General features: G+C 44.5%; 2 protein-coding genes across 10 annotated transcripts in view; both read right to left on the bottom strand.

Annotated features, from left to right (window-relative positions):
• Positions 1-149: 149 nt before the first annotated feature.
• Positions 150-5,237, bottom strand: Impdh2 (inosine monophosphate dehydrogenase 2). 2 transcript variants are annotated; one of them, XM_006978306.4, is made up of 15 exons: positions 4,875-5,047; positions 4,423-4,471; positions 3,776-3,877; positions 3,623-3,697; positions 3,203-3,409; positions 2,652-2,739; positions 2,382-2,581; positions 2,214-2,304; positions 2,032-2,127; positions 1,741-1,812; positions 946-1,089; positions 716-860; positions 482-625; positions 314-397; positions 150-224 (listed from the first exon to the last, which is right to left on the bottom strand). In XM_006978306.4, the coding sequence occupies exons 1-15, from the start codon at positions 4,970-4,972 to the stop codon at positions 203-205; spliced, it is 1,617 nt and encodes a 538-aa protein (XP_006978368.1). In that variant the 5' UTR covers positions 4,973-5,047; the 3' UTR covers positions 150-202. The 2 variants fall into 2 exon arrangements, with proteins under 2 accessions (XP_006978368.1, XP_006978369.2); XM_006978307.3 differs by lacking the exon at positions 1,741-1,812 and having other exon boundaries at positions 4,875-5,237.
• A 102-nt stretch (positions 5,238-5,339) lies between these two features.
• Qrich1 (glutamine rich 1) overlaps positions 5,340-25,429 on the bottom strand; it is a 38,971-nt gene continuing 18,881 nt past the window's right edge. For all 8 annotated transcript variants that reach the window (XM_042281673.2, XM_042281669.2, XM_076577055.1 and 5 more), the window contains 7 exons: positions 18,715-18,892; positions 18,005-18,159; positions 15,643-15,757; positions 9,117-9,225; positions 8,616-8,767; positions 8,063-8,153; positions 5,340-6,300 (listed from right to left, as the gene is read on the bottom strand). In XM_042281673.2, the coding sequence (XP_042137607.1) occupies positions 6,108-6,300; positions 8,063-8,153; positions 8,616-8,767; positions 9,117-9,225; positions 15,643-15,757; positions 18,005-18,159; positions 18,715-18,892 (993 nt within the window). In that variant the 3' untranslated portion in view covers positions 5,340-6,107. The remainder of the gene's footprint in view (positions 6,301-8,062; positions 8,154-8,615; positions 8,768-9,116; positions 9,226-15,642; positions 15,758-18,004; positions 18,160-18,714; positions 18,893-25,429) is intronic.

Raw genomic sequence — 25,429 nt, 5'->3', positions numbered from 1 at the left:
TCTTTAGAGCTAAAACTAACTCCAGGTCCCTACAGTGTGTTTATCTCATGGCCCAGTGCTCTGCCAGAAAGGAAAGGACTATATTTTAGCATGTGTGATGGTGGGTACAAAGTCCCATGTGCCTACTGAACTTAAAGATCAGTTGTCACTTTTTTTTTCCAAAACTTTTTATTGAAAAATTCAAGGCATATACTGGATCTCTTCAGAAAAGCCGCTTTTCATACCTGCAGACAGAGACCACCTGTGAGTTCAGGGCAGGGAGGAGGAGGTCAGAGGCTGGCAGAAACTCCCACTCAGGCATAGGGCTACTTACGAATGAAGGCTGTGGACACCACCTTCCACCTGAGCCGAGGATGTTCTCTTCTCAAATTTCAGCTCCCCAGAGTACATCATGGCTCTGAGGAAAGGCAGGCATTAGATGCAGACAGTAGCTGGCCTTTGTACCTCTCCCTCTATTCATGTCCCAGCTCCCCAAGCTCACCGGACTTGGGTTAAACTCTTGGCACCAATGTCCTGACAGGAATGCTGGATGCCAGCAATCAAGTAAGGGACGAACTTGTGGATAGACCCTTTGTCCTGCACAGCCCCAGAAACTCCTTGGGCCACTTTGATTTTGTCAGCTTCACTGTTGGAATAGGCAAAGAAATTGGCAAAGTTGCCATAGGGATGGGACTACATGCAGGGCTTGGTGGAGTGACTTGTTTGCCTGTCCTACCTGAAATATCGGTTCTGGCTGCTGAGATGCTTGTCCATGGCATCAAGAGAACCCATACCACGGTACTTCTTTAGCCGGATCCCATCTGAGAAAAAGTACTCCCCAGGGGCCTCGGTAGTGGCAGCCAAGAGGGAGCCCATCATGACTGCAGACAGATAAGTAAACTAAGGCAGAATCTGAGCAATACAGAAAAGGGCATACCACCTGGCCCTAAGGTGACTAGGCCTTACCTGTAGAAGCCCCAAGAGCCAAAGCTTTGGCAATATGACCCACATTTTGGATTCCTCCATCAGCAATGACAGGCACACCAAAGCGCCGAGCATACTCAGAAACCTTGTACACGGCTGTTGCTTGGGGCCGCCCACAGGCCAACACTGTTGAGAGATGGAGGAACGGATGGATGTGTGATACTGGGATGGGATGCAAGGGGCCATTCACAGGACCCAGGAGCTCTGAAAGACCTAGACCAAGTCAATAGCTGACGACGAGATGTGTCTGGGATGGCTGCTGCTCATCTGCCTTGAATAATACCAACAGCTGTGCTGGCTTCGCCTCTGCGTGTGCACGTGCATGTGTGCAGGGCTCGGGGCCCAGTGCAGCCTCAGGCACATGCAGTTTATAGCAGCCGGGAAGCCCCGCCCAGCTGGTTACAGATGGGGAGAGAATAATCGTGCAGTTAGTATCCAGAGGCACCAAGTCAGGCCTCGCCCTTCCTGCAGTGGGCAGTTCAGGCAAGATCAGGGCAATGGCAACGTGGAAGAGAGAGCAGGCTCAAGAATTGGTTGTCGAGCTATGCCTACTGCAGAGGATGTGGGCAGAGCAGGGCCTGCCTCAGGAAGGAGGTCCTGCTCTATGAGCACCCTAGAAAGGAGCTGTAATCTCAAGCAGCCCCCAAACCATGGTCTGTACATCTGTTTGCCCTGCCCACCCAACAGCACCACAAACCCTGGGAGCTACAGCTACAGTCAACCAAGCAGCCGGGCAGTGGGCAGCTGGGCCGGGCCAGTGCGCCGGGCCAGACTTACTATAGCAGCCCGTGACAGTAGAAGGGCATTTGGGGCTGTGGGACTTTATGTCTGGTGGGATCTTGGGAGCCGCTAAATAAAACAAACAGACCAGAGTTTAGAGAGGGCACAGAGCAGGTGCAAGGAGGCCAGGCTAGGCAAAGAGTGGCAGGTGAGGGTGACAAGAACTTGTCTTGCTTCCAGCCATGTCACCCATCCAAGAGGCCTGTTTGGCCCTAGAGTTGCCCATGTTGGAGGACTCAAGTGTAGTTTCCCTGAGAGCTGTTGGCCCCAATCAAAGCCTATTTTTACCTTCCTGGGTAATGCAGATGGAACCACATCCCATGCCGACTCGCAGAGCGTCCACACCTGCATCTATGAGGTTCTTGGCTTGAGCAGCAGTGACTACTACAGTGAAATAGAAGGGCAATGAGGGAGGGTCCAGGTGCTAAGAAGGGTCAAAAATCCTCACCCACCAGTGCGGCTTCTCTTACCATTGCCTCCAATGACTTGGAGATTGGGGTATTTCTCTTTGATGTATTTGATCATATTGATTTGGAAGATGGAGTTTCCCTGGGAAGAATCCTAGGACAGGAAGAAGTTCTATACCATGATATGGCAATCACCCCTTCGGTTCCACCCCAACTCATGTTGTAGCTTACCAAAACCACTACATCCACACCGGCAAGGGCCAGTAAGTCCAGCCTATACTTGTCATCCTCGTGAGTGCCAATGGCCGCCCCACAGAGCAGCTGCTTTTTAGCATCTTTGGAAGCCAGTGGGTAATCACGATTCTTCTTCAGGTCTGTCCTGGCAATGATGGCTACTAGCTCATCATCTTCATTCACAATGGGCAACTTTCCTGAACACAAGACAGGACATGAATGAGGACCCTGAACGTTTCTGTGCCCCTTCCCACCTTCAGGACTCACCCTTTTTACTGCGCTGCAGAATTTCATTTGCCTCCTTCAGAGTGATGCCTGCAGGGGCCACCACCAAATCTTCCCTCTTTGTCATGATCTAGACGAATCATGAGGACAGACGAGTCAGACCAGGACCCTCTCTTTCCTACAGGCCACACTACCAAAGGACCACCATGATCACATCCAGGACCCCAACTGTCCCTCCTGACAGGCACTCAGTAGTCGTTATACCACTGAAATTAGGGATACTTGATCACACAGTACAGGGAGCAGCAGCCTCTCATAGAGAAGGAAAATCCACACAGGAGCAACGAGAACCAGAAAGGTCCTTAAGAACTAGGCCGCCATTAAGCATGGAAAACACAAAGCGTGAATGCTAGCAGACACTTTGTCACCAGAGTCCCTGCAGGGAGAAGGGATGCAGAAACCCCAGGAAGTAAGGAAACGCTGGGGGTTCTGTGGCCAGAAAATGGGGACATCAGTAATTCACACAGGGAAGAAAGTGCCTTTCTTCAGCCTGGGTTGTTACACCCTGGCTGTGCCCTGCTATGGAGACCTACCTCTTCCAAGAAACGGTCATGCTCTTCCTCCTTGAGAAAGTCAATGTCCCTTGAGGAGATGATGCCCACCAACCGACTCCCCATTCGGCCTGTATCTGTGATGGGGATACCACAGAAGCCATGCCTGGCTTTGGCCTCAAAAACATCCCGCACACGATCCTTGGGGCTAAGTACTACAGGATCAGTGATGAATCCCTGTTCGTATTTCTGGAAGAGATGGTGAGAAGGTCATTGCATCTTTGAAATCCCTTTCATCAGCCTCCTGGTCTGAAGCATAAGGGCTGGAAGCACGGTGCACTATCTTATGAAATGGGGCCTCCTCAGTAACTCACCCTCACAGTGGGAAGAAAGAACCACTCCCACCCCACTCCACCTCTGTAATTCCCAGGAGATCCTGGCCACGATCCTTGCCCTTCTGACCTTCACTTTCCGAACTTCATTGGCCTGGAATTCAGGTGTACAGTTGTGGTGGATGAAACCAATACCTCCTGTAAGCTACAAGATGAACACACGCCAGTAAGTGACGACTTAGAAGGCACCCTGCCTTGTCCTCCCGTAGCCCTCCAGGCTCACCGCCATTGCGATGGCCATTCCAGCCTCCGTGACAGTGTCCATAGGTGAGGAAACCAACGGGGTCTTCAGTGTGATCTTCTTAGTTAGAGCGGAGGTCAAATCCTGAGGAGATAAAGGACCACTAAAGGAAAACACAGCTTATTCCTCAGGATCCATAGAATGGCCCTGGGTGACCTGCATGCTCACCAGCAAGACCATTCCATTGACTCTACCCAACTCCCTAACCCCATTCTGGTGTAGCTCACATTAACAAACAGCAGCACCAGCTGGGTGTGATGGTGCACACCTTTAACCCCAGCACTCAGGAGGCAGAGGTAGGTAGATCTGAGTTTGAGGCCAACCTGATCTACAAAGAGTTCTAGGACAGTCAGGCTACACAGAGAAACACTGTTTCGGAAAACCAAAACCAACCAACCAGCAGCCCCTTCCTCCCTCCTAGAGGAGACGTTCACAACTCAGTTCCTAGAATGGGCATAGTGGCACGTGCCTATTGTAATCTCAGCACTCACTCAGAAGCCAGAAGCAAGAGGGCTGGTACTAGTTCGGGGTCAGCTTGGTCAACAACTAGTTCCAGACCCGCTACAAAGTTATACAGGGGCACAATCTCAAAAACAAAATAGAAAAACCCAGTCCCTTATTATACTCACCACTTGGTCCGCAGTGAAGTCGATATACCCAGGAAGAATGAGAAAATCGCTGTAGGAGGGAATTAGGCAGGACTCTCAGGCTTATAGAGAGACTCCAACTCCATATATCATCCCATAAAGCTCTGAGCAGGGAGCTGTACTCAGCCCGTGTGCCACAGGCAAGATGGCACTGGGTGGATTAGAGACGGGAGTCTTCTGCCAAGGAACTAGCTGTCATTAGTGCTCCTGCACATGACAATTCCATGCGTCCAGAGAACAGTCTCCAGATTCAAGGACTACGTACTGTTGAAACGACCCTTTCTACCCCAGCCCTGGCTCCACATCTGTCAAAGTTATTCTCCGGAGATAAGTAATTCCCGGAACCTGTTCCCCATGTCCGCCCCCAGGAGAGCTTCACTGAAGCCCTCCCCCGGCTCCCTCGCCTCCCCCAGATGGTCGCCCTAGACCCGCACTTGTAGGTGAGGCCGTCCCCGCAGTTGAAGAGCTGCTGTGCGGTGAGTCCGTCGTCGGGCACGTAAGACGTGCCTCCGCTAATCAGGTAGTCCGCCATGACCAACGAGGAGCAGGGACGCGCGCCTCCGAGGACCGCGCCGCAGAGGCCTCCGCCGTCTGGACCGCGCCAATATAAACCAGGCGATTTCGTCACTACGCCGCGTGCGTCGCTGACGCCAGAGCGTAGGGCGTGGGTATTTGTGCAACGCCCCATAAGGAGGCGTAGTTAGCTGGGAGGGATGAACGCATGCTCATTGCATTCATAGGCCCTCCGGCCGGAGGGCTGTTTCCTGCCCCATCCCTCCAGCGTCCCGCCCCTTCACAACGCCCCGCCCCCGAAGGCTCTTGGCCCATTCAATTAACAGTTTTGTTTCCACTTTCGCGAAAAGCTCCTCCCCCAAATAAAGACACATTATCCACTGAAGTGTTGAAAAGACGTGCTTGTCATTCTTAATAAACAACTAGAATAAGAATACATAAGAGAAAGAGTGGTATCTTTATATGATACACAAGTGTATGTTACAAGAATTCCATCAGGCACAGGAGCCTCAGGTTTAAGGCCTCAATGTTAGGCCAAAAAAGGGGAAAAAAAAAGGGCATGGTAAAGTTTATAACATCTATGTCACTTGTCATAAAGGAGGGTGTAATAGAAATTGTCTTTAATAAAATCATAATTGAAGTTCCCCTCATTTTTCTTTCATTAAGATGCTAAGTTTATGTCTGAGCACGAAGAAAAAATTGTAGCTCCATGTAGTCAGTCAAGCCAGCCAGGCCAAAGTGAAGGTCACGTAGATTCCCAGGAGGGTTGATCCATCAGCAGCTCCATCTTCCTTGAGGAAGGGAAGGGCCCATATTTGTCCCACAACAGTCCAAGCCCCTTTCCCCATGTCCCAGACAAAAGAAAAAAAGAGAAAGAAAAAGCCAGCCACTTCCTAGGACATCTGGCTCTCAGAAAACCCAGAGCCCCATGAACCAAGGGTTCTGCCCAGGTCCATGAAGATGGAAAGGGGCAACGTTGTCTTTTACATTTTAACAGAAGTAGCCCGAAAAGCATTGTAACTACAATTAGAAAAGAAAAAGAAAAAAAAAAAAAAGGAAGAAAAAAGGAAAAAAAAATGGAGGCCTCTTCTTTAGTGTAAAAGTCTTTGTCTGGTTTTTCCTGGATTTTTTTTTCCTACTGTGGCTGAGGCACCTCAGTGCATGGTGGTTGCGCTGGCCACGGCAATGGCTTCTTGAATTTCTCGTATAACCAGGATCCGGGTCAGCATCTGTCCCATCTGTTCTCTGCTGATCGGCTGCACTGAGTACCAAATTGGGCTGTTGGGAGCCACCACCGGCTCAGGTGTCAGGTAAAAGGTGTCATTTCGGCCTTTCACACTCTGGGGGCTGAAGAATATTCCAGTAAAAGACGGATACTAGCATAATTTTAACACTTCCAGCTTGAACCTCCAAAATATACATTATATGAAAAGCTCTTGAGGCAGCAGATCTGAAGTGTGACGCAGCTACAGCGTTCCACGGAGCTACACACCATGCCAGGAACTCAGCTGGGGCCACTGTGGATGCCAGTGACAGCTGCCTCTCTGGTCCTCTATATAACAGCTGTGATCAATCACTCACTGTCCTGGCCTAGTGTTCCCCAGAATGTGCCCCACAAGAAACTAACATTTTCTACATAATCTACGTAACAGTCACAGCAGACTTCCCCATCTACAAGATCTAGCTCCAGCTGTTTAATCATACTGTTCTCTACTCCACCACTACATGTGTTACTAAGCTCACTTCCTCTGTAGTCTACACACAGTGCTGCATCCTCAGTACTTAGCATACTCCATCATCTCCCAAGCATTCATCCAGCAATCCCAAACGCAATGAAGGGCTGTGTGTGTGCCAGGTCTATATTAGGTACAGATGTTAAGGAAGTGAGCAGGAGCAGTTAGTAGACAGCTCCTAACAAAGTCACACAAATACGCAAGAACTGGTGGCAGTTGAGTGCTACAGAGGAACTAGTCAGAGGCAAAGACAGACGACCTTGGTTCCTTGGAGGAGCTGTGTCCAGTCAGGAAGAGAAAACTTAATGCCCTTGGATGCACAGTATGGTTATGGCCCAAAAGCAGCAGGCATGAACAAGCAATGGGAGTGCACTAGAGGTTTTGTTCATCATATAAGGATTATTTGTAGAGTAGTGAGAAACAAGTGAGGGTTTTAATCTAATAGAAATAGAAAGACCCCTAACCACAAAAGCTCCTTTTGACATTAATATGAAGAGAATATACCCAACTGCTGGGACAAAGAAAAAAACCTGAAAGGAACATCCCCCACCTATGCTGATGGCAGCAGTAACAAATCTGAGGCAGAATGGTACAGGACCATCTTCATTAAGTGATTTAAAACAAAACAGGCTTTGTGTTTTTATACCTCCTCTATGAACAGTCAATGTCAGAGCCTGTCCTGGCGGTGCACACATCTATTCCCAGCAATCTTAGGTCAAAGGCAAACAGACTTCTTGTAAGTGGGAGACCAGAATGGCTCACTGAATTCCAGGCTACATAGAGAGACCCTGTCTCCAAAAGAGTAGCTGTCAAGAGTTCAGTGATCCCCTTTATATCATAGTACTGTGTATATCACACATTTTGGCAGAGCAAACAAAAGTTATTTCTTTGTCCGGGTATGGTGGTACACACCATTACTCCCAGCACTCAAGAGGCCAAGGCAGGCAGATTCTGTTGAGGTCAAGTTTAAGGCCAATCTAGTCTAAGCGAGTTCCAGGACAGCCTGGTTTACAAAGAGATCCTGTTTAAAAAAAAAAAAAAAAAAAATCCAAACAAACAAAAAGTTCTTTCTTTAGTAGTGGGGGTGGGGGTCCAATTCAGGGCACACCGGACAAGCAATCTAACCCTGGGCAACCCCTGTCACACTTTCCTTTCAGTATCTGTGTGCATGCTTATTTTGTATGTGCATCTTGTCATAGGGAGGCATTTTGCAGTTTAAATCTGAGAGCAAATCATTTCCAAAAGCCAAATATAAAAGTCAGATTTAGTGGTGCACACCTGTAATTCCAGTGCTTGGAAAGTAGGTGAGTGAATCCTATCATCAACACACAAACACACACATTCACTTGTATGGTTAGTATAGAAGGCCTCCTCACCATTTGAAGAGGTAGAAATCGTATAGCTTGATGGGACACCTCAATGGATTCTCTGGATTCTCTGTCTGTTCTGCATACATGTCATCTGTAACTATTAAATAAACATGAGTTCAATCTCCAGGACTCAACAGGGAGAAAGAGAAAACCGATTCCTTCCACGTTGTGCTTTGTCCACTTGGAAGGTGGCACGTATGCAAAGACATGCATGTGTGTGGGTGTAAACACACACAAATAACTAAAAACAAACGCATACAGGACAGACCTGGCACTCGTGTATGTAATCCTAGATCAGTAACTTTAAGCATTCAACCACCTCAATGAGGAAATCCTGGGTAAAAAGGAAAGGGAGGAGGCATGGACACTGACTAGGAGGAAACAAGCTATGTTCTCTAGGGCATCCCTGATTCTATGAGAAATGTTTGGAGTTTCTGGTCAAGGAGAAGGAAGCAGACAATCTATCCAGACAACTTCAACTGTAGATACATCTCCAGAAGGACAAAGGCAGGCAAGATAAGCAGCACTGGTTGCTGTCATTCCTGTTTCCTTTCACTACCTTTCTGGCCAGTCTGATGGATCCCAAGGGCCTTCAGATAACGGATACTCGTGCTTTTATCCTTAGGATTTGAGGGGTTCTTCTTTGTCTGTCGAAGGACCTTGGAGAAAGCCAGCTTCATGTGCTGATCTACTGTCTTCAACAGGAAGTACCTGGACCACAAGCGCAAGCAAGGCAAAAAGAGGGATGCCAGGAGGATACAATGACTTACCTTTAGCCCATCAGTGACTCAGATAAACCACTCCCCACTCCCAGGATCTGGGCAGGGCCATGTCTAAGCACATTGTCCAGAGTAAGAGCCATGTTAAAATGGATTGAAAGGGTCTGGCAAGGCTTTTGCACCTTACCATTTACTATACAAAAAAGAAGCCAAATGAACCCCAACTAGCTCACAATTTCTGAAATGTGTCAGAGGAACACAGAACTTCCTCCTGGTGTTTCTACTCTCTGCACTAGTTAGATGCCAGTAGTAGCTAAGCGAGTAGCTTCCAGAACACTTACTTGGTGTTAAAGAACATGAGGGTGGTGAGCAGTGTGGAAGGGGAATGTGCCCCAAGCTGCTTGCATTCCCATAGCATCTCTTCAGTCACGTGGCTGGGCAGAACATAGCCTAGGTAGAACAGAGCACCACTGCAACAACTGGATGACAGAGGTCCACAAACACTAGGACCAGAAGTGACAAGGACTACACAGGAACACAGTCTTGTTTTCCCAGACAGGGTTTCTCTGTGTAGTTTTTGGAGCCTGTCCTGGAACTCACTTTGTAGAACAGGCTGGCCTTGAACTCAGCCTCTGTGCTGGGATTAAAGGTGAGTGCCACCACCGTCCGGATAGACCTTGTTTCTACAAGTCTTAACGGGAAATATCCCTAGGATGTGGTTAAATAATCTAGAGCTAGTTAAAGCAAAGACCCTTGGGTCACAATCAAATTTGTGGGGTAGGAACTGATAATGATGATTTGTTTGTCATAAAGTTTCAAGGTGCTGCTGCTCTGAAGAACCACAGGCATCTGTGGAGAAAAACATGTTTCTATGACTGTGGATACTTAATCCCTCTACACCCATCACAGAATATTAGGCAAAAGGAATGTGCTCAAGGAAAGTAAACTACATAAAGCTATAACCCAAACTCTGCTTATATACTTTAAGAAGCTTAGGTCATACTTTCTTTTCTTTAGATTTATTTTATGTATATGAGTGTTTTGCTTGTATGTATGTATGTGCATTGTGTGAACGGCCTGGTGCCTGTCAAGATCAGAAAAAGATATCTGACTCCCCAGATATGGAGTTACAGATGGTTGTGAAGCACTATGTAGGTGCTGGGAACTGAACCCAAGTCCTCTGCAAGAGCCCGAATCATCTCTCTAGCCCTTAGATCATATTTTCAGGGTGTTTAGGCATAGAGACTTGGAAAGTATATATCCACCATTCCTGGAAAGCAAGGCAATTTCATGAACAAAAGGGAAGGCTACATGTTTCCTCCAAAATACTAAGTATTACTCTCATACCTGAGTAAACATATAGTTACAGCGTTCAAAAGGCCAACAGTTTGAACCTGGATAAACAGTAACATGCCATTTGATTTGACCACTATGGCACCTTCATGTGTTCAAGTCTTTTAAAGATGTGCAAGTATCTGTATACTGGGGACATGTCTAGCAGATGCGCTGACACAGCCTACTTCTCCAAGACTTTTAAGATGCTATAGTCAGAAAGTAAAGGTGGCAATTCCTAACAGGAAGAAAAAAATTCTGCTCGAGACAGTCCTCTTCACTTTTTCTCCCCTCCTCCCCAAAACAAGGTTTCTCTGTTTAATAGCTCTAGCTGTCCTGAAACTCACTTTAAAAGGAGGCTGGCCTTGAACTCATGGAGATCTGCCTGCCTCTGCCTCTGAGTACTGGGATTAAAGGTGTGCGCCATGCTGCCTGGCCCAACAGTCCTCATTTCTGTTATTACTTAAAGCACTTCCATTTCTTGAAGGCATTTCTGGCTCTTTTCTTGTTTCTTTGATTCATTGATCAAGTCTCTCCCTGATGCTTAGGCTACCCTGCAATTCAGTATGTACCCCAGGCAGGCCTGGAACTTACAACCTTACCATCTCTGACTCAGGAGTACAGGAATTGCAGTGTTCAACTAGGCCTGCCTCTGGCTTCGCTCTGGTCTGTTTACTCTATCCATTACAGCAAAGCAGCAATGCCAAGCCCTCCTCTTTCCATGTATGAAGCCCTACAACACAGGATGACCAGCAGAGCAGAGCCCTCTCCTCAAGTAAACCATGGCACATTCTGTTCTTGGCGGGTGACGTTGCCACCTGCCTCCTCAACAGTTTATATTTTTTTTCTTTCCTAACTTTATTCTCACCCATGTAATTAAAAGGGATTTTAATAGGCTGGGTAGTGGTGGTGCATCCCTTCAATCCCAGAAGCACTCAAAAGGCAGAGGCAGGAGGATCTCTGTGATATCTGTGACAGTTTGGTCTACAGATTGAGTTCCAGGACAGCCAGGGCTACACAGAAAAGCCTTGTGTGGAAAACCAAGAGTTTCTTAATACCTAAGAACCAGAACTTCTCAGCATTTCTTTTGAGTTCCAGGATAGCCTGGTCTACATAGTGAGCTCCAGGGCATCCAGGGGTACATAGAGAGACTCTATCTCAAAACAAAGAACAAACAAACCAAGTCCTAAACAAAAAAACAGTTAAATGCTACAGAATAAATGAGAGCAGCATAAGCTACATAAGACCTTGTCTTTTTTTTTTTTTTTTTTTTTTTTTTTTTTTTTTTTTTTTTTTTTTTTTAAATTTTATGTGCATTGATGTTTTCCCTGCATGTATGTCTGTATAAGGATGTCAGATCCCCTGGAATTTGAGTGACAGTTATTCAACTTACAACAGTAAGCTGCCATATGGATGCTGGGAATTGGACCCAGGTCCTCTGGAAGAACAGCCAGTGATCTTAACTGCTGAGCCATCGCTCCAGTCCATAAGACCTTGTCTTAAAGAGACAGTAAAGATGGTTCAGCAGTTAAGAGAACTGGCTGCTTTTCCAGAGGACCCGTGTTCTATTTCCAGAAGTCACATGGTGACTCAACCAGCTATAACTCCAGTTCTTCTTGCCTCTGTGGTCATCACAAATATACACACAGTACACAAGACGTAATACCAAAATAATATTTAATTAAAAAAATCCAACAGGGTGGTGGCTATAGTTGGTCGAGTGATTGTCTAGTATGCACAAAGGGTACAATTGCCAGCACCATCTACACTAGGGATGGTAACACATACCTGTAACCCCAGAGCTTGGGTGATGGAGGCAGGAGGATCAGAAACTCAGTCACCCTGCGCTATATAGTTTGAGGCCAGCCTGGGATTTGTTAGACTCTGCCTCAAACAAACAACACAAAGACACAAAGGAGCTTTAAATGCACATTGCTAATTGAAAAATGAATCACAAGAAGGATAAATAAGTCATCCCAATTGAGCCATGATGACATTTTGGAGGCAAAAGTAGGCAGATATGTGTGTTCCATGGCGATATATGCCCTTAATCCTAGCACTTTGGAGGCAAAGGTGGGTAAATCTCTCAAGTTCCAAGCTATCAGGGACTCAATACACAGTGACACACTGCCAATCAATCAATCAATCAATCAATCAATCAACCAACCAAAGAATCAGTGGAAGCAGCTATGACATTCTAGGAAAGGCAAAATTATGGGGATATTAGAAAACTATCAATGGTTGCCAAAGGCTTTGGGGAAAGTGATAAATGAATGGGAAACAAATTTTTAGAATATTTTGTAGTGATGGAGAGAGCACAGTGGTTAGAATGCAATCTGTACTTTTAGAAGACTTAAGTTTGTTTCCTAGCAACCAACACCAGCTCTAGAGAGAAATGATGCCCTCTTCTGGTCTCTGCAGAAACCTGCACAGATGTGGTATATACACACAAACATTCTGTACTGATACCATAATGATGGATACATGTATCCATACCTTTACCAAAACCCATTAAAGGTCTAAGAATGAGCCCTACTGTAAAACTATGAACCTTAAACAATGGGAACTTCTATTTTGGACACAGGGTTTCAAAGATATACTGCAAACCAAACTTAAAACTCCAGATCATCCTTGACTCTACCTCCCAAGTGCTGAGATTACAGGTATGTAACAGCACACCCAGCTTTATACAGGAATTGTCTGTAATTCCTCCTCAGTTTTGCTGGACCTCTAAAACTACCCAGGGGAAAAATATACATAAAACAAAAATTAACTAAGATATTCTACTGAAAACTTGTATTATCATTTATTTATTTGTTTTTGTTTGTTTTTTTATGAAACAGGAAACAATCCTGGCTGTCCTGGAACTCACTCTGCAGACCAGGTTGATCATGAACTCAGATCCACCTGCCTCTGCCTCCTGGAATTAGAGACGTGTGCCACCACTGCCCGGCAAAAACTTGTATTCTTTTGACATAAATATTATACAGGATGCTGGCTTTGGATAAATCCATAGTTAATATTCTACAGACACAATGGTTCATAATTTTTTCTTTTGAATCAAGGTCTTGACACATAGCTTAATCTGGCTTTGAATTCAAGATCATCCTATCTCAGCTTCTGAATGTTGAGGGAAAAAAATCAGTAGGGCAGTAAAAATTTTTTTTTTTTTTTTTTTTTTTTACTCACTCTGTAGACCAGGCTGGCATGGAATTCACAGAGATCAGCCTACCTCTGCCTCTGGAGAGCTAGCATTCAAGATGTGTGCCCAAATGGATGGAACTAGAAAAAATCATCCTGAGTGAGGTAACCCAAACCCAGAAAGACAGTCATGGTATGTACTCACTCATAAGTGGATTCTAGATATAAAATAAAGAACAATCAGACCACAACCCATAGAACCATAGAGGCTATATATATAGCATGGAGGTCCCTAGGACGACTGTGGCTTATAATAAATTTCAGTTTTACTCAATTATTGAAAAAAAAAAAATAGCCAAATGAATGGAAACACATGAACTATGAACCAAAGGCTGAGGGGCCCCCAGCTGGATCAGGCCCTCTGAATAGGTGAGACAGTTGACTGGCTTGATCTGTTTGGGAGGCAACTAGGCAGTGGGACCAAGTCCTGTGCTCATTGCATGAGTTGGCTGTTTGAAACCTGGAGCTTATGCAGGGACACTTGGCTCAGTCTGGGAGGAAAGGACTGGACCTCCCTGGACTGAGTCTACCAGGCTGATCACAGTCCTCGGGGGAGGATTTGTCCTGGAGGAGGTGGGAATGGAGGGTAGTCTGGGGGTAAGGGAAGGGGGTGGGAGGGGGGAGAATAGGGAAACCCATGGCTGATATGTAAAACTGAATGGTAATATATATATGTATATATATATATATATATATATATATATATATATATATATATATATATATATATAAAGATGTGTGCCCACCATCACCTGGCTTGCTTTTTTTTTTTTTTTTTTAAATTAAAACCATTCAGAGCCTTGAAGGAAGGGAAGGACTGAATAGGTCAACAGGTTCTAATGTTCCAGACAGGGAAGATAGTTTGTTGTTGGAACTCACAGAAATCAGCCTGCCTCTGCCTCCCAATTGCTAAGATTAAAGAAATGGACTATCATGCCTATCTGAAAACCAAAACTTAGGGGGTGGAAGAGATGGTTTGATGGTTTAGAGCAGAAGATCTGGACTCAATGTTCAGCACTCAAACGGCTGATAACCATTTGTATGTAATTTCAGTTGCTAGGCCAGCAGAAGGCACTGGATTCCCTGGAACTTGAGTTACAGATGGTTGTAAGGTACCATGTGGGTGCCAGGACTTAGAACCTCAGTCCTTTGCAAGAAACAAGTAATGATGATTCCAAATTTGTTTTATTCACTTAGTTTTTTCTCAGATAATAGTGTCAAAATTCTGCCCACACTGGCCTTAAACTTTTTGCTGTTTCATACAAGCAATCTTCCTGTTTTAGCCTTCCTACTAGTTGGGATGTCAAGTACTTTCTATTACTCCTGGCTATAATTCTTTTTTTGTTTCTCCAGATAGGGTCTCTCTGTGCAACTGCTGTGGCTGTCCTAGAACTCCCTTTGCAGACCAGGCTGGCCTCGAACTCATGCATCTGCCTGCCTGCCTCTGCCTCCCAAGAGCTGGAATTAAAGGCTTGCTCCACCACCATCCAGTTATGATTCTTTCCTTAAGATTTATTTGTTATGTATACAGTGTTCTGCCTGCATGCCCGAAGAGGGCACCAGAGTTGAGCCATCATGTGTTGCTGGGAATTGAACTCAGGACCTTCAGAAGAGCAGCCAGTGCTCTTAACCGCTGAGCCATCTATCTCTCCAGCTCCCCGCCCCGTTATGATTATTTTGATTAATAAATTTGGACAAGAAGAAAAGTTGTTAGTAATCACACCAGTTCTGGACGGCCCCAGTGTTACACAGTGGGATCAGCAGGACTATCTGTTGAACAGTGTTCCTTTCTTATCAGGGAAACCATCAGAGCCTCAAACTGTTGCTTGTGAATCACAGTCCCTTTCCCACATTATAACTGCAGCCAGCCAAAGATGCTACCTATGTTTTTCTTTTGATTGGGTTTTCTTGTAGTTGCTTTTGTTTCTGAGATAAGATCTTTCTATGTAGCCTTGGCTGGCCTGGAACTCAGACAGATCCACCTGTCTCTGCTTCCTGAGTGCTGGTGTTCACCACACCAACTTAGTTACCCATCTTCTCAAAGTGCAAGTGGAGGGTGGGAGACAGGGCTCAGTGGTTAAGAGCATGGACTGCTCTTCTGGAGGACCCAGGTTCAATTCCCAGAACCCACACGACTGCTCACAACACTCTCACACAACAGATACACATGCAGGCAAAACACCAACGTACATTAAAAAGAAAGAAAGAAAGAAAGACAGAGAGACAGAGAGACAGAGAGAAGAGGAGGAGGAGGAGGAGGGGGAGGAGGAGGAGGAGAAAAGGAAGAAACTCAAGTGGACAAGAGGGAAATTCAAAAACAAGGGAAACTCTTACCAAGCGGAGTAACCCGGGGCTGGACATCCTTCAGAACTTCATGCAACCACTCCGTGAAACGAACATAGTAAAGATCAGAAAATATGTCATCTACTCTTCCATTTTCAAAAAGATACTAAAAGAAAAGTAATTGACAAATGTTACCAGTAGTCTCTTGAGTAAAATCTTTGGAAAAACATTTTTTCACTACCACCAACCACTTCCTTACCCTACTCATTCTCTCCAATAAAAAAAGGTATTAGACCAGAATTATCCAGCTGGTGTTATTTCCACAGCATACCTCGAATCACATGAATACATCTTTATGTTTCTAAGAGCTGAATTAATGAGGGATCTTTTGTGAATACTATCCATATAAGCAAGGCATTGTCGCAAAAAATCTTGGAGGTGGAAGCTGGAGACATGGTTCAGCAATTAAAAGCCCTTACTGCTCTTACAGAGGACCCAGGTTCAGTTCCCAGCATCCACACAGCCCCTACTGCTTACACACAGTGCCCATACATACACATAGGTACTCACACATACACGTGAAATAAAGTGACTCTTAAAAATCACAAATAAGCCGGGCGTTGGTGGCGCACGCCTTTAATCCCAGCACTCGGGAGGCAGAGGCAGGCGGATCTCTGTGAGTTCGAGGCCAGCCTGGGCTACCAAGTGAGCTCCAGGAAAGGCGCAAAGCTACACAGAGAAACCCTGTTTCGAAAAACCAAAAAAAAAAAAAAAATCACAAATAGAATCGGGAACTGGAGATGGCTCAGCTGTTAAGAGGACTAAATGTTTTTCAGGAAACCTGGATTGAATTCCCAGAATCCTCATGGCCACTAATAACTGTCTGTAACTCTAAGATCTAACACCCTCACACAAACATACATGTAGGCAAAACACCAATGCACATAAAATAAATCATAAAAAAAAAATCACGATAGAAGCTGGACATGGTAGTGCATTCCTTTATTCCTTTAGTTGCAGCACTCAGGAGACAGAGGCAGGCGGATCTCTGTCAGTTTAAGCCTAGCCTGGTCTACAAAGTGAGTTCCAGAACAGCCAGGGCTGTTACCGAGAAACCACACCCCCCAAAACAAACAAATAATAAAATAATAAATAAAAAAAGGACAGAGGTGGGTAGTGGGTGGGCGTGATACCTTCTTATTAAGAGTATAGTGGTAACACATGCAAATCTTTTTTTTTTCTTTCTTTCTTTAATTTGGTTTAGTTTTTTGAGAGACTCATTCTGTCACCTTGGCTGGCCTACAATTTACAAAATAGAACATACTGGCTTGGAACTCAGAGATCTATCAACCTCTGTCCCCCACAACCCTGCTGGGAATTAAAAGCAGATGCTACCACGCCCATGTTTAATTTTGTTAGGTTTATGTGTATGAGTGCTTAATCTATACATATTTATGTGTACCACATGTATGCCTGGTGCCCTCAGGGGTCAGAAGGAAGCATTGGATCTTCTAGAACTGAAGGTAGGGATGGCTGTGAATTACCATGTAGGTGTTGGGAACTGAACACAGGTCCTCTATAAGAGCAGTAAGTACTCTTAGTTGCTGAACCATCTCTCCAACACATGTAAGTCTTTTAAATGGAGATTACTACACTAGATTACCTTCTATGAATAGAAACAGCATATGCGGTAACTCAGGTAGCTATGGTTTAGGACAGAAGGAAAGGAGTAAACTAGAAGGTAACCGCTCTCACAGCCAGTCAACACAGTGCGCTCCAATAGAAAAACAAGCCCTCTAACCACACTGTGGGACCCTACTCTGGAGCCTTGAATGGAAGAAATCCACCTCTGCTCCCCAAACTGCCAATCTACAAGTCTCTGTTATTCTGAAAAACCAGAGATTTGTTTACAATTTTAACCATACTCCTTCAAACAATTGTTTTGTATTAATGTAAGGTACAATAAAAGCTATACTCGAGCACCAGATTGAGTAACTTTATGAAAACTACGCACTTACTTTAAGAAAATATAATAAATAAATGCTTTTAATTTAAGAAAAAAAAGTTAATCACTAAATACTTTCCACCATCAATTCTGGGGATGAAATTCAGGTCACTAGGCCTGGACAGCAAGTACTTTCAAGGGCTGAGCCCCTTCACTAGCCCTCATGGTTTTCTAGGTGGTAAAATTATACATACTTATTTGCATATATTCTTTTCTAAAGTGAACACACAGGCATTAAAAAAAAAAAAAAAAAGGATCTGTGTAGCCTTGGCCAGCAGAAACTCAAGACCCCGACTGCTGGGGTTACAGGTGTGCTGCACAGTCCTTTTATCCCTTTTGTCATTTTCCTAAATTAGAGTAATGTGAAACATCCACCGGGAACACAGTCCTGTCACGATCGCTTCCTACCTTTTGTATGCACAGGAAAATGTAGTAGAGCACGTCTGGGTCATAGGGTTCCCCTTCTCCATTTCGAGCTTCCCGTGTCATTAAACAGAGGCCGTAATTCAATTCGGCCACAGCAGAGGAGATCAGATCTTCTTGGAATCGTAGCAACTGGCGCCCTGTGACACAAGTCCTAAGGGTGAATGGGAGTCCTGGCAATAGTGATGTCTTAACTGGTTGTTCACACTGTTAAATGGAGGGCTCAGAGACCATACTGGCCAACAGGGTCTGGGCTAGGAGTGGCCGTTTGCATCTGTAATCAGAACTGTTCTATTAACTCAGTAACAGGCTGTTACACTATTACACCAATAGGTTTCCTTTCGCTAAGGGCCAAGAAACGAAAACAGAAAACCCAGAAACCACACTCTAATATGAGCAAGTACATCAAGACAGGCTCTGAGCACAACTCACTGGCACTTGCCAGTTCTTCCCAAAATCCCTTCTTCCTTGGTCTTTTGTGGACTCTAGAAACTCACATATCTAAAAATTTAGTCTTGGGCAAATCCCACAAATGCTGCTCATTTCACAGGGTGAAGACTACATCCTGTTCATCATGACACAAAATGTACTTCCAAGCATATCTCTAGTCCTCAGAGCCAGAGAGGCTTCACGCCTGCCGTTCTGTTTCTCTTCTACTTGAGACCCATCCCAGCCCCCGGCTCCCCAATACTCACTCCCAATGGGGGCCAGTCTGTTCTGAGCGTCTTTCTCTAATTCAGCATTCTTGGTCTGAGCCCAGTTTTTCCACACTTCAAGCCCTTCTTCTGGCTTCAAAGAATTTGGAAGCAAAAGTTCCGGTGAAGGCTGTGGCTGTGACTGTGGCTCAACTTCAGCAACCTGCACAGTCTGTGCCTAGGGACAGAAACCATCAGAGCAGGTCAACACTGTTTTTCATTAGGTCCTTTGATACAATGTCAGAAAGATGAAATTTTTTTTCTTTCTTTTTTCTTGGGTTTTTCGAGATAGCGTTTCTCCATATACCTTTAGTGCCTGTCCTGGATCTCACTCTGTAGACCAGGCTGTCCTCGAACTCACAGAGATCACCTGGCTCTGCCTCTCGAGTGCTGGGATTAAAGGCATGCGCCACTGACGAAAGGCTAGAAAATGAATCTTTTTTTTGTTTTTCAAGACAGGGTTTCTCTGTGTAGCTTTGCGCCTTTCCTGGGACTCACTTGGTAGTCCAGGCTGGCCTTGAACTCATAGAGATCTGCCTGCCTCTGCCTCCAGAGTGCTGGGATTAAAGGCGTCCACCACCGTCCGGCCCTAGAAAATGAATCTTAACTGCTCGTTCAACTGGGAAAAATGAAAGCCAACTCCTTGTGCTGTGCTAGTTTCACACTTTGGAGAGTTTATCTTACCGCACAAACAGCAATGGCAGCAATATAACTGGGCCAACACAATGTTTCTCAGCTCTGACTACACCAGTTCTCATTTAATATTTTTGTTACATTTTTAAATTGCATGCATGTGTAAGTGCATGTGTGCCCTCCGTGTGCCTGTGAAGGACAGAAAACAACTGTGGGAGTCAGTTCTCTTTCTCCCATGTGGTTCTAAGGGACTGAATTCAGGATGACAGACTTGATGAAAGTGCTGTTACTCACTAAGCCATTTTGCTAGCTCTTGATTCTCATTTAAACACACTAATATAAACCAAGCATGGCAATACATGATGTACTGCCAGTACTTTTTGGAGGCAGAGGCAGGGTTGCAGGGTCACCTCAAGTTTGAAACCAGCCCAGGCTTATTGCAAATGCAAGGCCAGCTAAGGCTACAAGGAGGACTTGGTCTCCAAAACCAAACCAAAAAAAAAAAAAAAAAGAAAACTGGGTAGTGATGGTGTACACCTTTAACTCCAACACTTGAGACAAAGGCAGGCAGATCTGATTTCAAGGCCAGCTTGGTCTACAAAGCAAGTTCCAGGACAGCCAAGGAGAAACCTAGAGAAACACACACAGAAAAACTTCCCCCAAAAAAGACAAGAAAAAGAAACATACATGTAAAAGAAAACAACAACAAAAAACCCTATAAGGTCAATACCTCAAATTGCCCTAGAATCTCTCCAAAGGGTAGAGTCCAAATTTCAGTCTTTTAAAACTCCCTAAGGGGCTGGAGAAATGGCTCAGAGGTTAAGAGCACTGGCTGCTCATCTAGAGGTCCTGAGTTCAATTTCCAGCAACCACATGGTGGCTCACAAATATCAGTAATGAGACCTGGTGCTCTCTTCTGGCATGCAGGCATAACACCATATACAAAATAATATATAAATAAATCTTTAAAAACTCCCCAAGTAAAAAGATTTTCAAACACTGCTTCAAAAATTCACTGTGCAATAAAACACTTAGGCATTTTATTAAAATGTCTATAAAGTGACTGAAAACATCTGGGTTGGGACCTAAGAAGGCCACATATCTAAGAACTCCCAAGTAGAAACAAAGTTGCTAAACTGTAGATTACATATCCAATTCCAAATGTGCAGAGTAAGGATTCTGAGAATTTAGTTGCAAACCTGGTGGTATAAATCTATAATTCCAGCAGTTGGAAGAAGGAAAAGAGGGGAGAGGGGGGAGATAAAGAGGTCAAGGCATATACATAGCTACATAGTGGCTTTAAGGCTAAATGGGTTAATTAAGACTCTGTTATCAACAAAAACAAAACAAAAAAACCTCAGTTCTACCTTAAAAATCACCTAAACTGGTAGAAAAACACCCATATCTGGGGCCTATTTCCAGACTATAATTTGAGTGGTCTTCTATGATGAAGGACTGGAATCAGCACTGGTGCTTGGCTTACCACTTATGAAGCCCTAGAGTCAGTCTTCAGCACTTCAGGAGACAGGGTATATACAAGTATACTCCCTCCCACCTGTAATCCTATAAGTGTAAAGGTACAAGTTCCAGGAACCCCCTCCCTGATGAGATGGGCATGATCCATGCATACAATTCCCAGCATTCAAGGTTTCAGGCTGACTTCAAACTCTTGATCTTCCTGCTTCAGCTTCCTAAGTATGCTGGAACTACAGGCATGTGACACCATGCCAGCTTAAAGTTCTACTTTGCATAATTTTTCTCAAATTACATTTTGTCCCCTAAGAATATAATCCACAGCTGGGCAGTGGTGGCGCACACCTTTAATCCTAGCACTTGGGAGGCAGAGGTAGGTGGATCTCTGTGAGTTCGAGGCCAGCCTGGTCTACAGAGCGAGATACAGGAAAGGCACAAAGCTACACAGAGAAACCCTGTCTCGAAAAACCAAAAAGAAAAAAAGAAAAAAAAAAAAAAGATTATTCCATTTTCTTTCTTTCCTCCTCCTCCTCCTCCTTCTTTTTTTCTGTGAGACAGGGTTTCTCTATGTAGCTCTGGCTGTCCTGGAAACTTGCTATGTAGACCAGGCTGGCCTCAAACTCAGATCTGCCTGCCTCTCCTCCCCAACCCGTCAGTGCTGGGACTAAAGGCATTTGCCACCACTAAAGACAGGAGGCACTATTCTAAAATAATGGGCACATCACATCATCAATGATTTCGCAGCTAAGTTGTATAAGACAAGTGACATCTGTGAGTATTGAGTTACAATTCCCAAAAGGTTAAACAACAGATCCCTAATATAGGTTCTTAGCGTTACAACATATCTGAGTCTGAACAATGCTTTCTAAGCAACCCTACCAGAGACCCTTATCCCCAAATACCCCTAAAATCTGAAGAATATCAAGTAATTTCTTTTGTTAAATGATTTATTTTTATTTTATGTTTTGCCTGCATCCATGTCTGTGTGAGAATGCCAGGTCCCCTGGAACTGGAGTTACAAACAGTTGTGAATGCTGAGAATTGAAACCCAAGTCCCCAGGAAGAGCAGTCAGTGCTCTTTACTGCTGAAACTATCTATCCAGCCCCAAATATCACGTAATTTCAATCGAAAGCAAAATTGTTCCTACGTGCTTGAAAATTTGCTCTCACATACAACTTCAACAATATACTTTTTCCTGAGACATGGTTTCTCTATGTATCCCTGGCTGTCCTAGCACTCACTCTGTAGATCATGCTGGCCTCGAACTCACAGAGATCTGCCTGTCTCTGCCTCTTGAGTGCTGGGATTAGATTAAAGGCGTGCGCCACCGCCAGACAATAAAATACTTGTAACAGAGAGATAAAACCATAAGTGTTCATGGCATAGTGTTGAGACTCAAAAAATGTTCCATGTTTGGGTAGGATTCTACCCTAAAGGAAATCTGCATAAATGCCATGATAGAGTACTTGTCTCACATTCACAAACCCTTGGCACCAGTCTCTAGCACTACTACTCATCCAAACCAACAAACAAAAAAATTAAGAGCTGTTTAATATCATGGGAAAACTTAAAATGAGGGGGGAATTGGTTAGGTTAGAAAATTAGACTACACTCATCCAAGTGGACTACACAGGAAATACATATTTACTAAAACTAGAACAATTGATGTTTTACTTACATAGGTATATAGTTACATATATGAAATAAAGTTATGAATATAACTATATATGGATAAATATAAAATATATATATGAAATAGACACAAAAAGGGTTAAGTGTACAAGACAGTCATGGAAATAAACTTGTTTTCTCTCTATTCAAACTATAATTGAGCTAAGTATGTAGCACTGTGGTATGCACATGCTTGACACAAAAAATGAAAAAAAAAGTAATAAGTAGTGATCAATGTTGACTAACTGATAAAATAGTATGTTCTGTATTTTCTTTCTGAATATTTTTCAAAAGATTTTTCTTTCTTTTTTTTGTTTTTGGTCTTTCAAGACAGGGTTTCTCTGTATAGACCAGGCTGTCCTTGAACTCACAGAGATCTATCTGCCTGCTTCTGCCTCCTGAGTGAATGCCAGGACTAAATTTGTGCATGACCATGCCTGGCTCAAAAGATTCTTGCGTGCTTACATGAGTACATAAACCTGACACCTATGTGCGTATCTCAGCAGGGCAGGGAAGACAGAGGGTACATGCACCTGTGTTCACACCTCAGCAGGGCAGGGAAGACAAGAGGGTTCTGCTCTATTATCAATCCTAAATTTCCTCCCTTGAGACAGGTGGTCTCACTGGACTTCATCAGTTTGGACTAGGCTGGTGAGCCAATGAGGTCCTAGAATTCACTTGTCTCCCAGTATTGAAGTTACAGACATTTTTTGAGATGCCTGGAATTTTATGTGGGTGCTGAGCAATCTCCCCAACCCATCTTTTCAATTTAAATTCTACTTTATGCATACGCGTGCTTTGTCTACATGTCTGTCTGTCTACCATATGTATGTCTACCATATGTGTGCCTAGTACCCTTAGGAGGCCTGAGGGAGGCCAGATATGGTGGTGCACACCTTTAATTCTGGCACTCAGAAGGCAGTGGCAGGAAGACCTCTGAGTGGATGTCAGCCTGGTTCCGAGTTCCAGGACAGCCAGACTATCTAGAGACCCCGTCTCAAAAACAAACAAACAAACAAACAAAAAAAAAAAAAAAAAAAAAACAAGGCTGGGTGGTGGTAGCGCACACCTTGAATCCCAGCACTTGGAGGCAGGAGCAGGCAGGTCTCTGTTGAGTTCAAGGACAGCCTGGTCTACAGAGTGAGTTCCAGGAAAGACACAAAGCTACACAGAGAAACCCTGTCTTGAAAAAAGAAAAAAATAAAAAAAATAAAAAAAAAAAAATAAGGGTGGGGGGCAGAAGGAGGCAAGAGATGCCATGGAAGTCAAATTATAGCTAGTTGTGAACTACCATGTGGGCACTGAGAATCAAACGCAGGTCCTTTAGAAGGGCAGCAGGGCTCTTAACTACTGAGCCATCTCTCCAGCCCCTCTCTACACCTTTTTTTTTTTTTGGTTTTTCGAGACAGGGTTTCTCTGTATAGCTTTGCGCCTTTCCTGGGACTCACTTGGTAGCCCAGGCTGGCCTCGAACTCAGAGATCCGCCTGCCTCTGCCTCCCAAGTGCTGGGATTAAAGGCATGCGCCGCCACCACCGCCCGGCTCTCTACACCTTTTTTAATTAAAAAAAATATTATTTGGGGCTGGAGAGATGGCTCAGCGGTTAAGAGCACTGGCTACCCTTCTAGAGGTCCTGAGTTCAATTCCCAACCATATGTTGGCTCACAACCTTTCGTAAAGAGATCTGGTGCCCTCTTCTGGCCTGCAGGCAGACATACAGGTAGAACATTATATACATAATAAATAAATAAATCTTAAGGAAAAAAATTATTTGTGTGTATACGTCTGTATATTTATATGTGCATATGTGTGTAGGTGCCCTTGGAGGCCATAAAGAGGGGATCAGTTTCACTGGACCTGGAGTTACAGTTGTGGGCCACACAATGTGGGTGCTGGGAATTGAACCTGGGTCCTCTGGAAGAACGGCCAGTGCTCTTAATTGCTAAGGCATCTCTCTAGCCCAATTTTCTTTTTTTTTTTTTTTTTTTTTTTGGTTTTTCGAGACAGGGTTTCTCTGTGTAGCTTTGCGCCTTTCCTGGGTCTCACTTGGTAGTCCAGGCTGGCCTTGAACTCACAAAGATCCGCCTGCCTCTGCCTCCCGAGTGCTGGGATTAAAGGCGTGCGCCACCACTGGCCGGCCACCAATTTTCAACACTGACCTTAAACTTAGATTTCTGCCTCTGCTCTACAACACCCAACATCCTTTCTGCGTTTTCTTTTTTAAAGATTTATTTATTTATTTATTTATTATGTATACAGCATATGTGACTGCAGGCCAGAAGAGGGCACCAGATCTCATTATAGGTGGTTGTGGGCCACCGTGTGGTTGCTGGGAATTGAACTCAGGACCTCTGGAAGAGCAGTCAGTGCTCTCAACCTCTGAGCCATCTCTCCAGCCCCTCTTTTTTCTTTTTTTAAATAAGGTTGGCCAGGCATGATCACCAAAACCTTTTTCCTTTTAATATATATATTCTATTTATTTTTTTTTAATGTGCATTTGTGTTTTTGCCATGGGTGTCGGGGTTCCCTCAAACTGGAGTTCGACAGGTGTGAGCTGCCATGGGGGTACTGGGAATTGAACTCAGGTCCTCTAGAAGAGCAGTCAGTGCTCTTAACCCCTGAGCCATCTCTCCAGGCCCGCTTTCTCTGTTTTCTAACATTTCTGTAATTGAAGAAGAGTTCACAAATATTCCTTTTATCCCCAATTAAAACCTGTGGAGTCAGACAGTGGTGGCACATGCCTTAATCCCAGCACCCAGGTGGATCTCTGTGAGTTCAAGGCCAGCCTAGTCTACAAAGTGAGTTCCAGGACAGCCAGAGTTGCACAGAGAAAACTTGTCTCAAAAAACAAGGGAAAAACAAACAAACAAACAAAAAAAAAAAACAAAAAAAAAAACTGTGGAAGGGGGCTTGAAAGATGACTCAGCATTTAAGAATC

The sequence above is a fragment of the Peromyscus maniculatus genome, chromosome 7 (assembly GCF_049852395.1).
Source record: "Peromyscus maniculatus bairdii isolate BWxNUB_F1_BW_parent chromosome 7, HU_Pman_BW_mat_3.1, whole genome shotgun sequence".
NCBI lineage: Eukaryota > Metazoa > Chordata > Mammalia > Rodentia > Cricetidae > Peromyscus > Peromyscus maniculatus.
This window is presented reverse-complemented; position numbering and strand designations above follow the sequence as displayed.

Excerpts from the sequence above, each read along its gene's own strand:
- Impdh2 (XM_006978307.3), bottom strand. The coding sequence starts at position 5,128 with ATGGGGCGTTGCACAAATACCCACGCCCTACGCTCTGGCGTCAGCGAC. Across the intron at positions 861-945 it reads GGCTCTTGGGGCTTCTACAG|TCATGATGGGCTCCCTCTTG; the intron begins GTAAGGCCTAGT and ends ATCTGTCTGCAG. Across the intron at positions 626-715 it reads AGCCAGAACCGATATTTCAG|TGAAGCTGACAAAATCAAAG; the intron begins GTAGGACAGGCA and ends CTATTCCAACAG.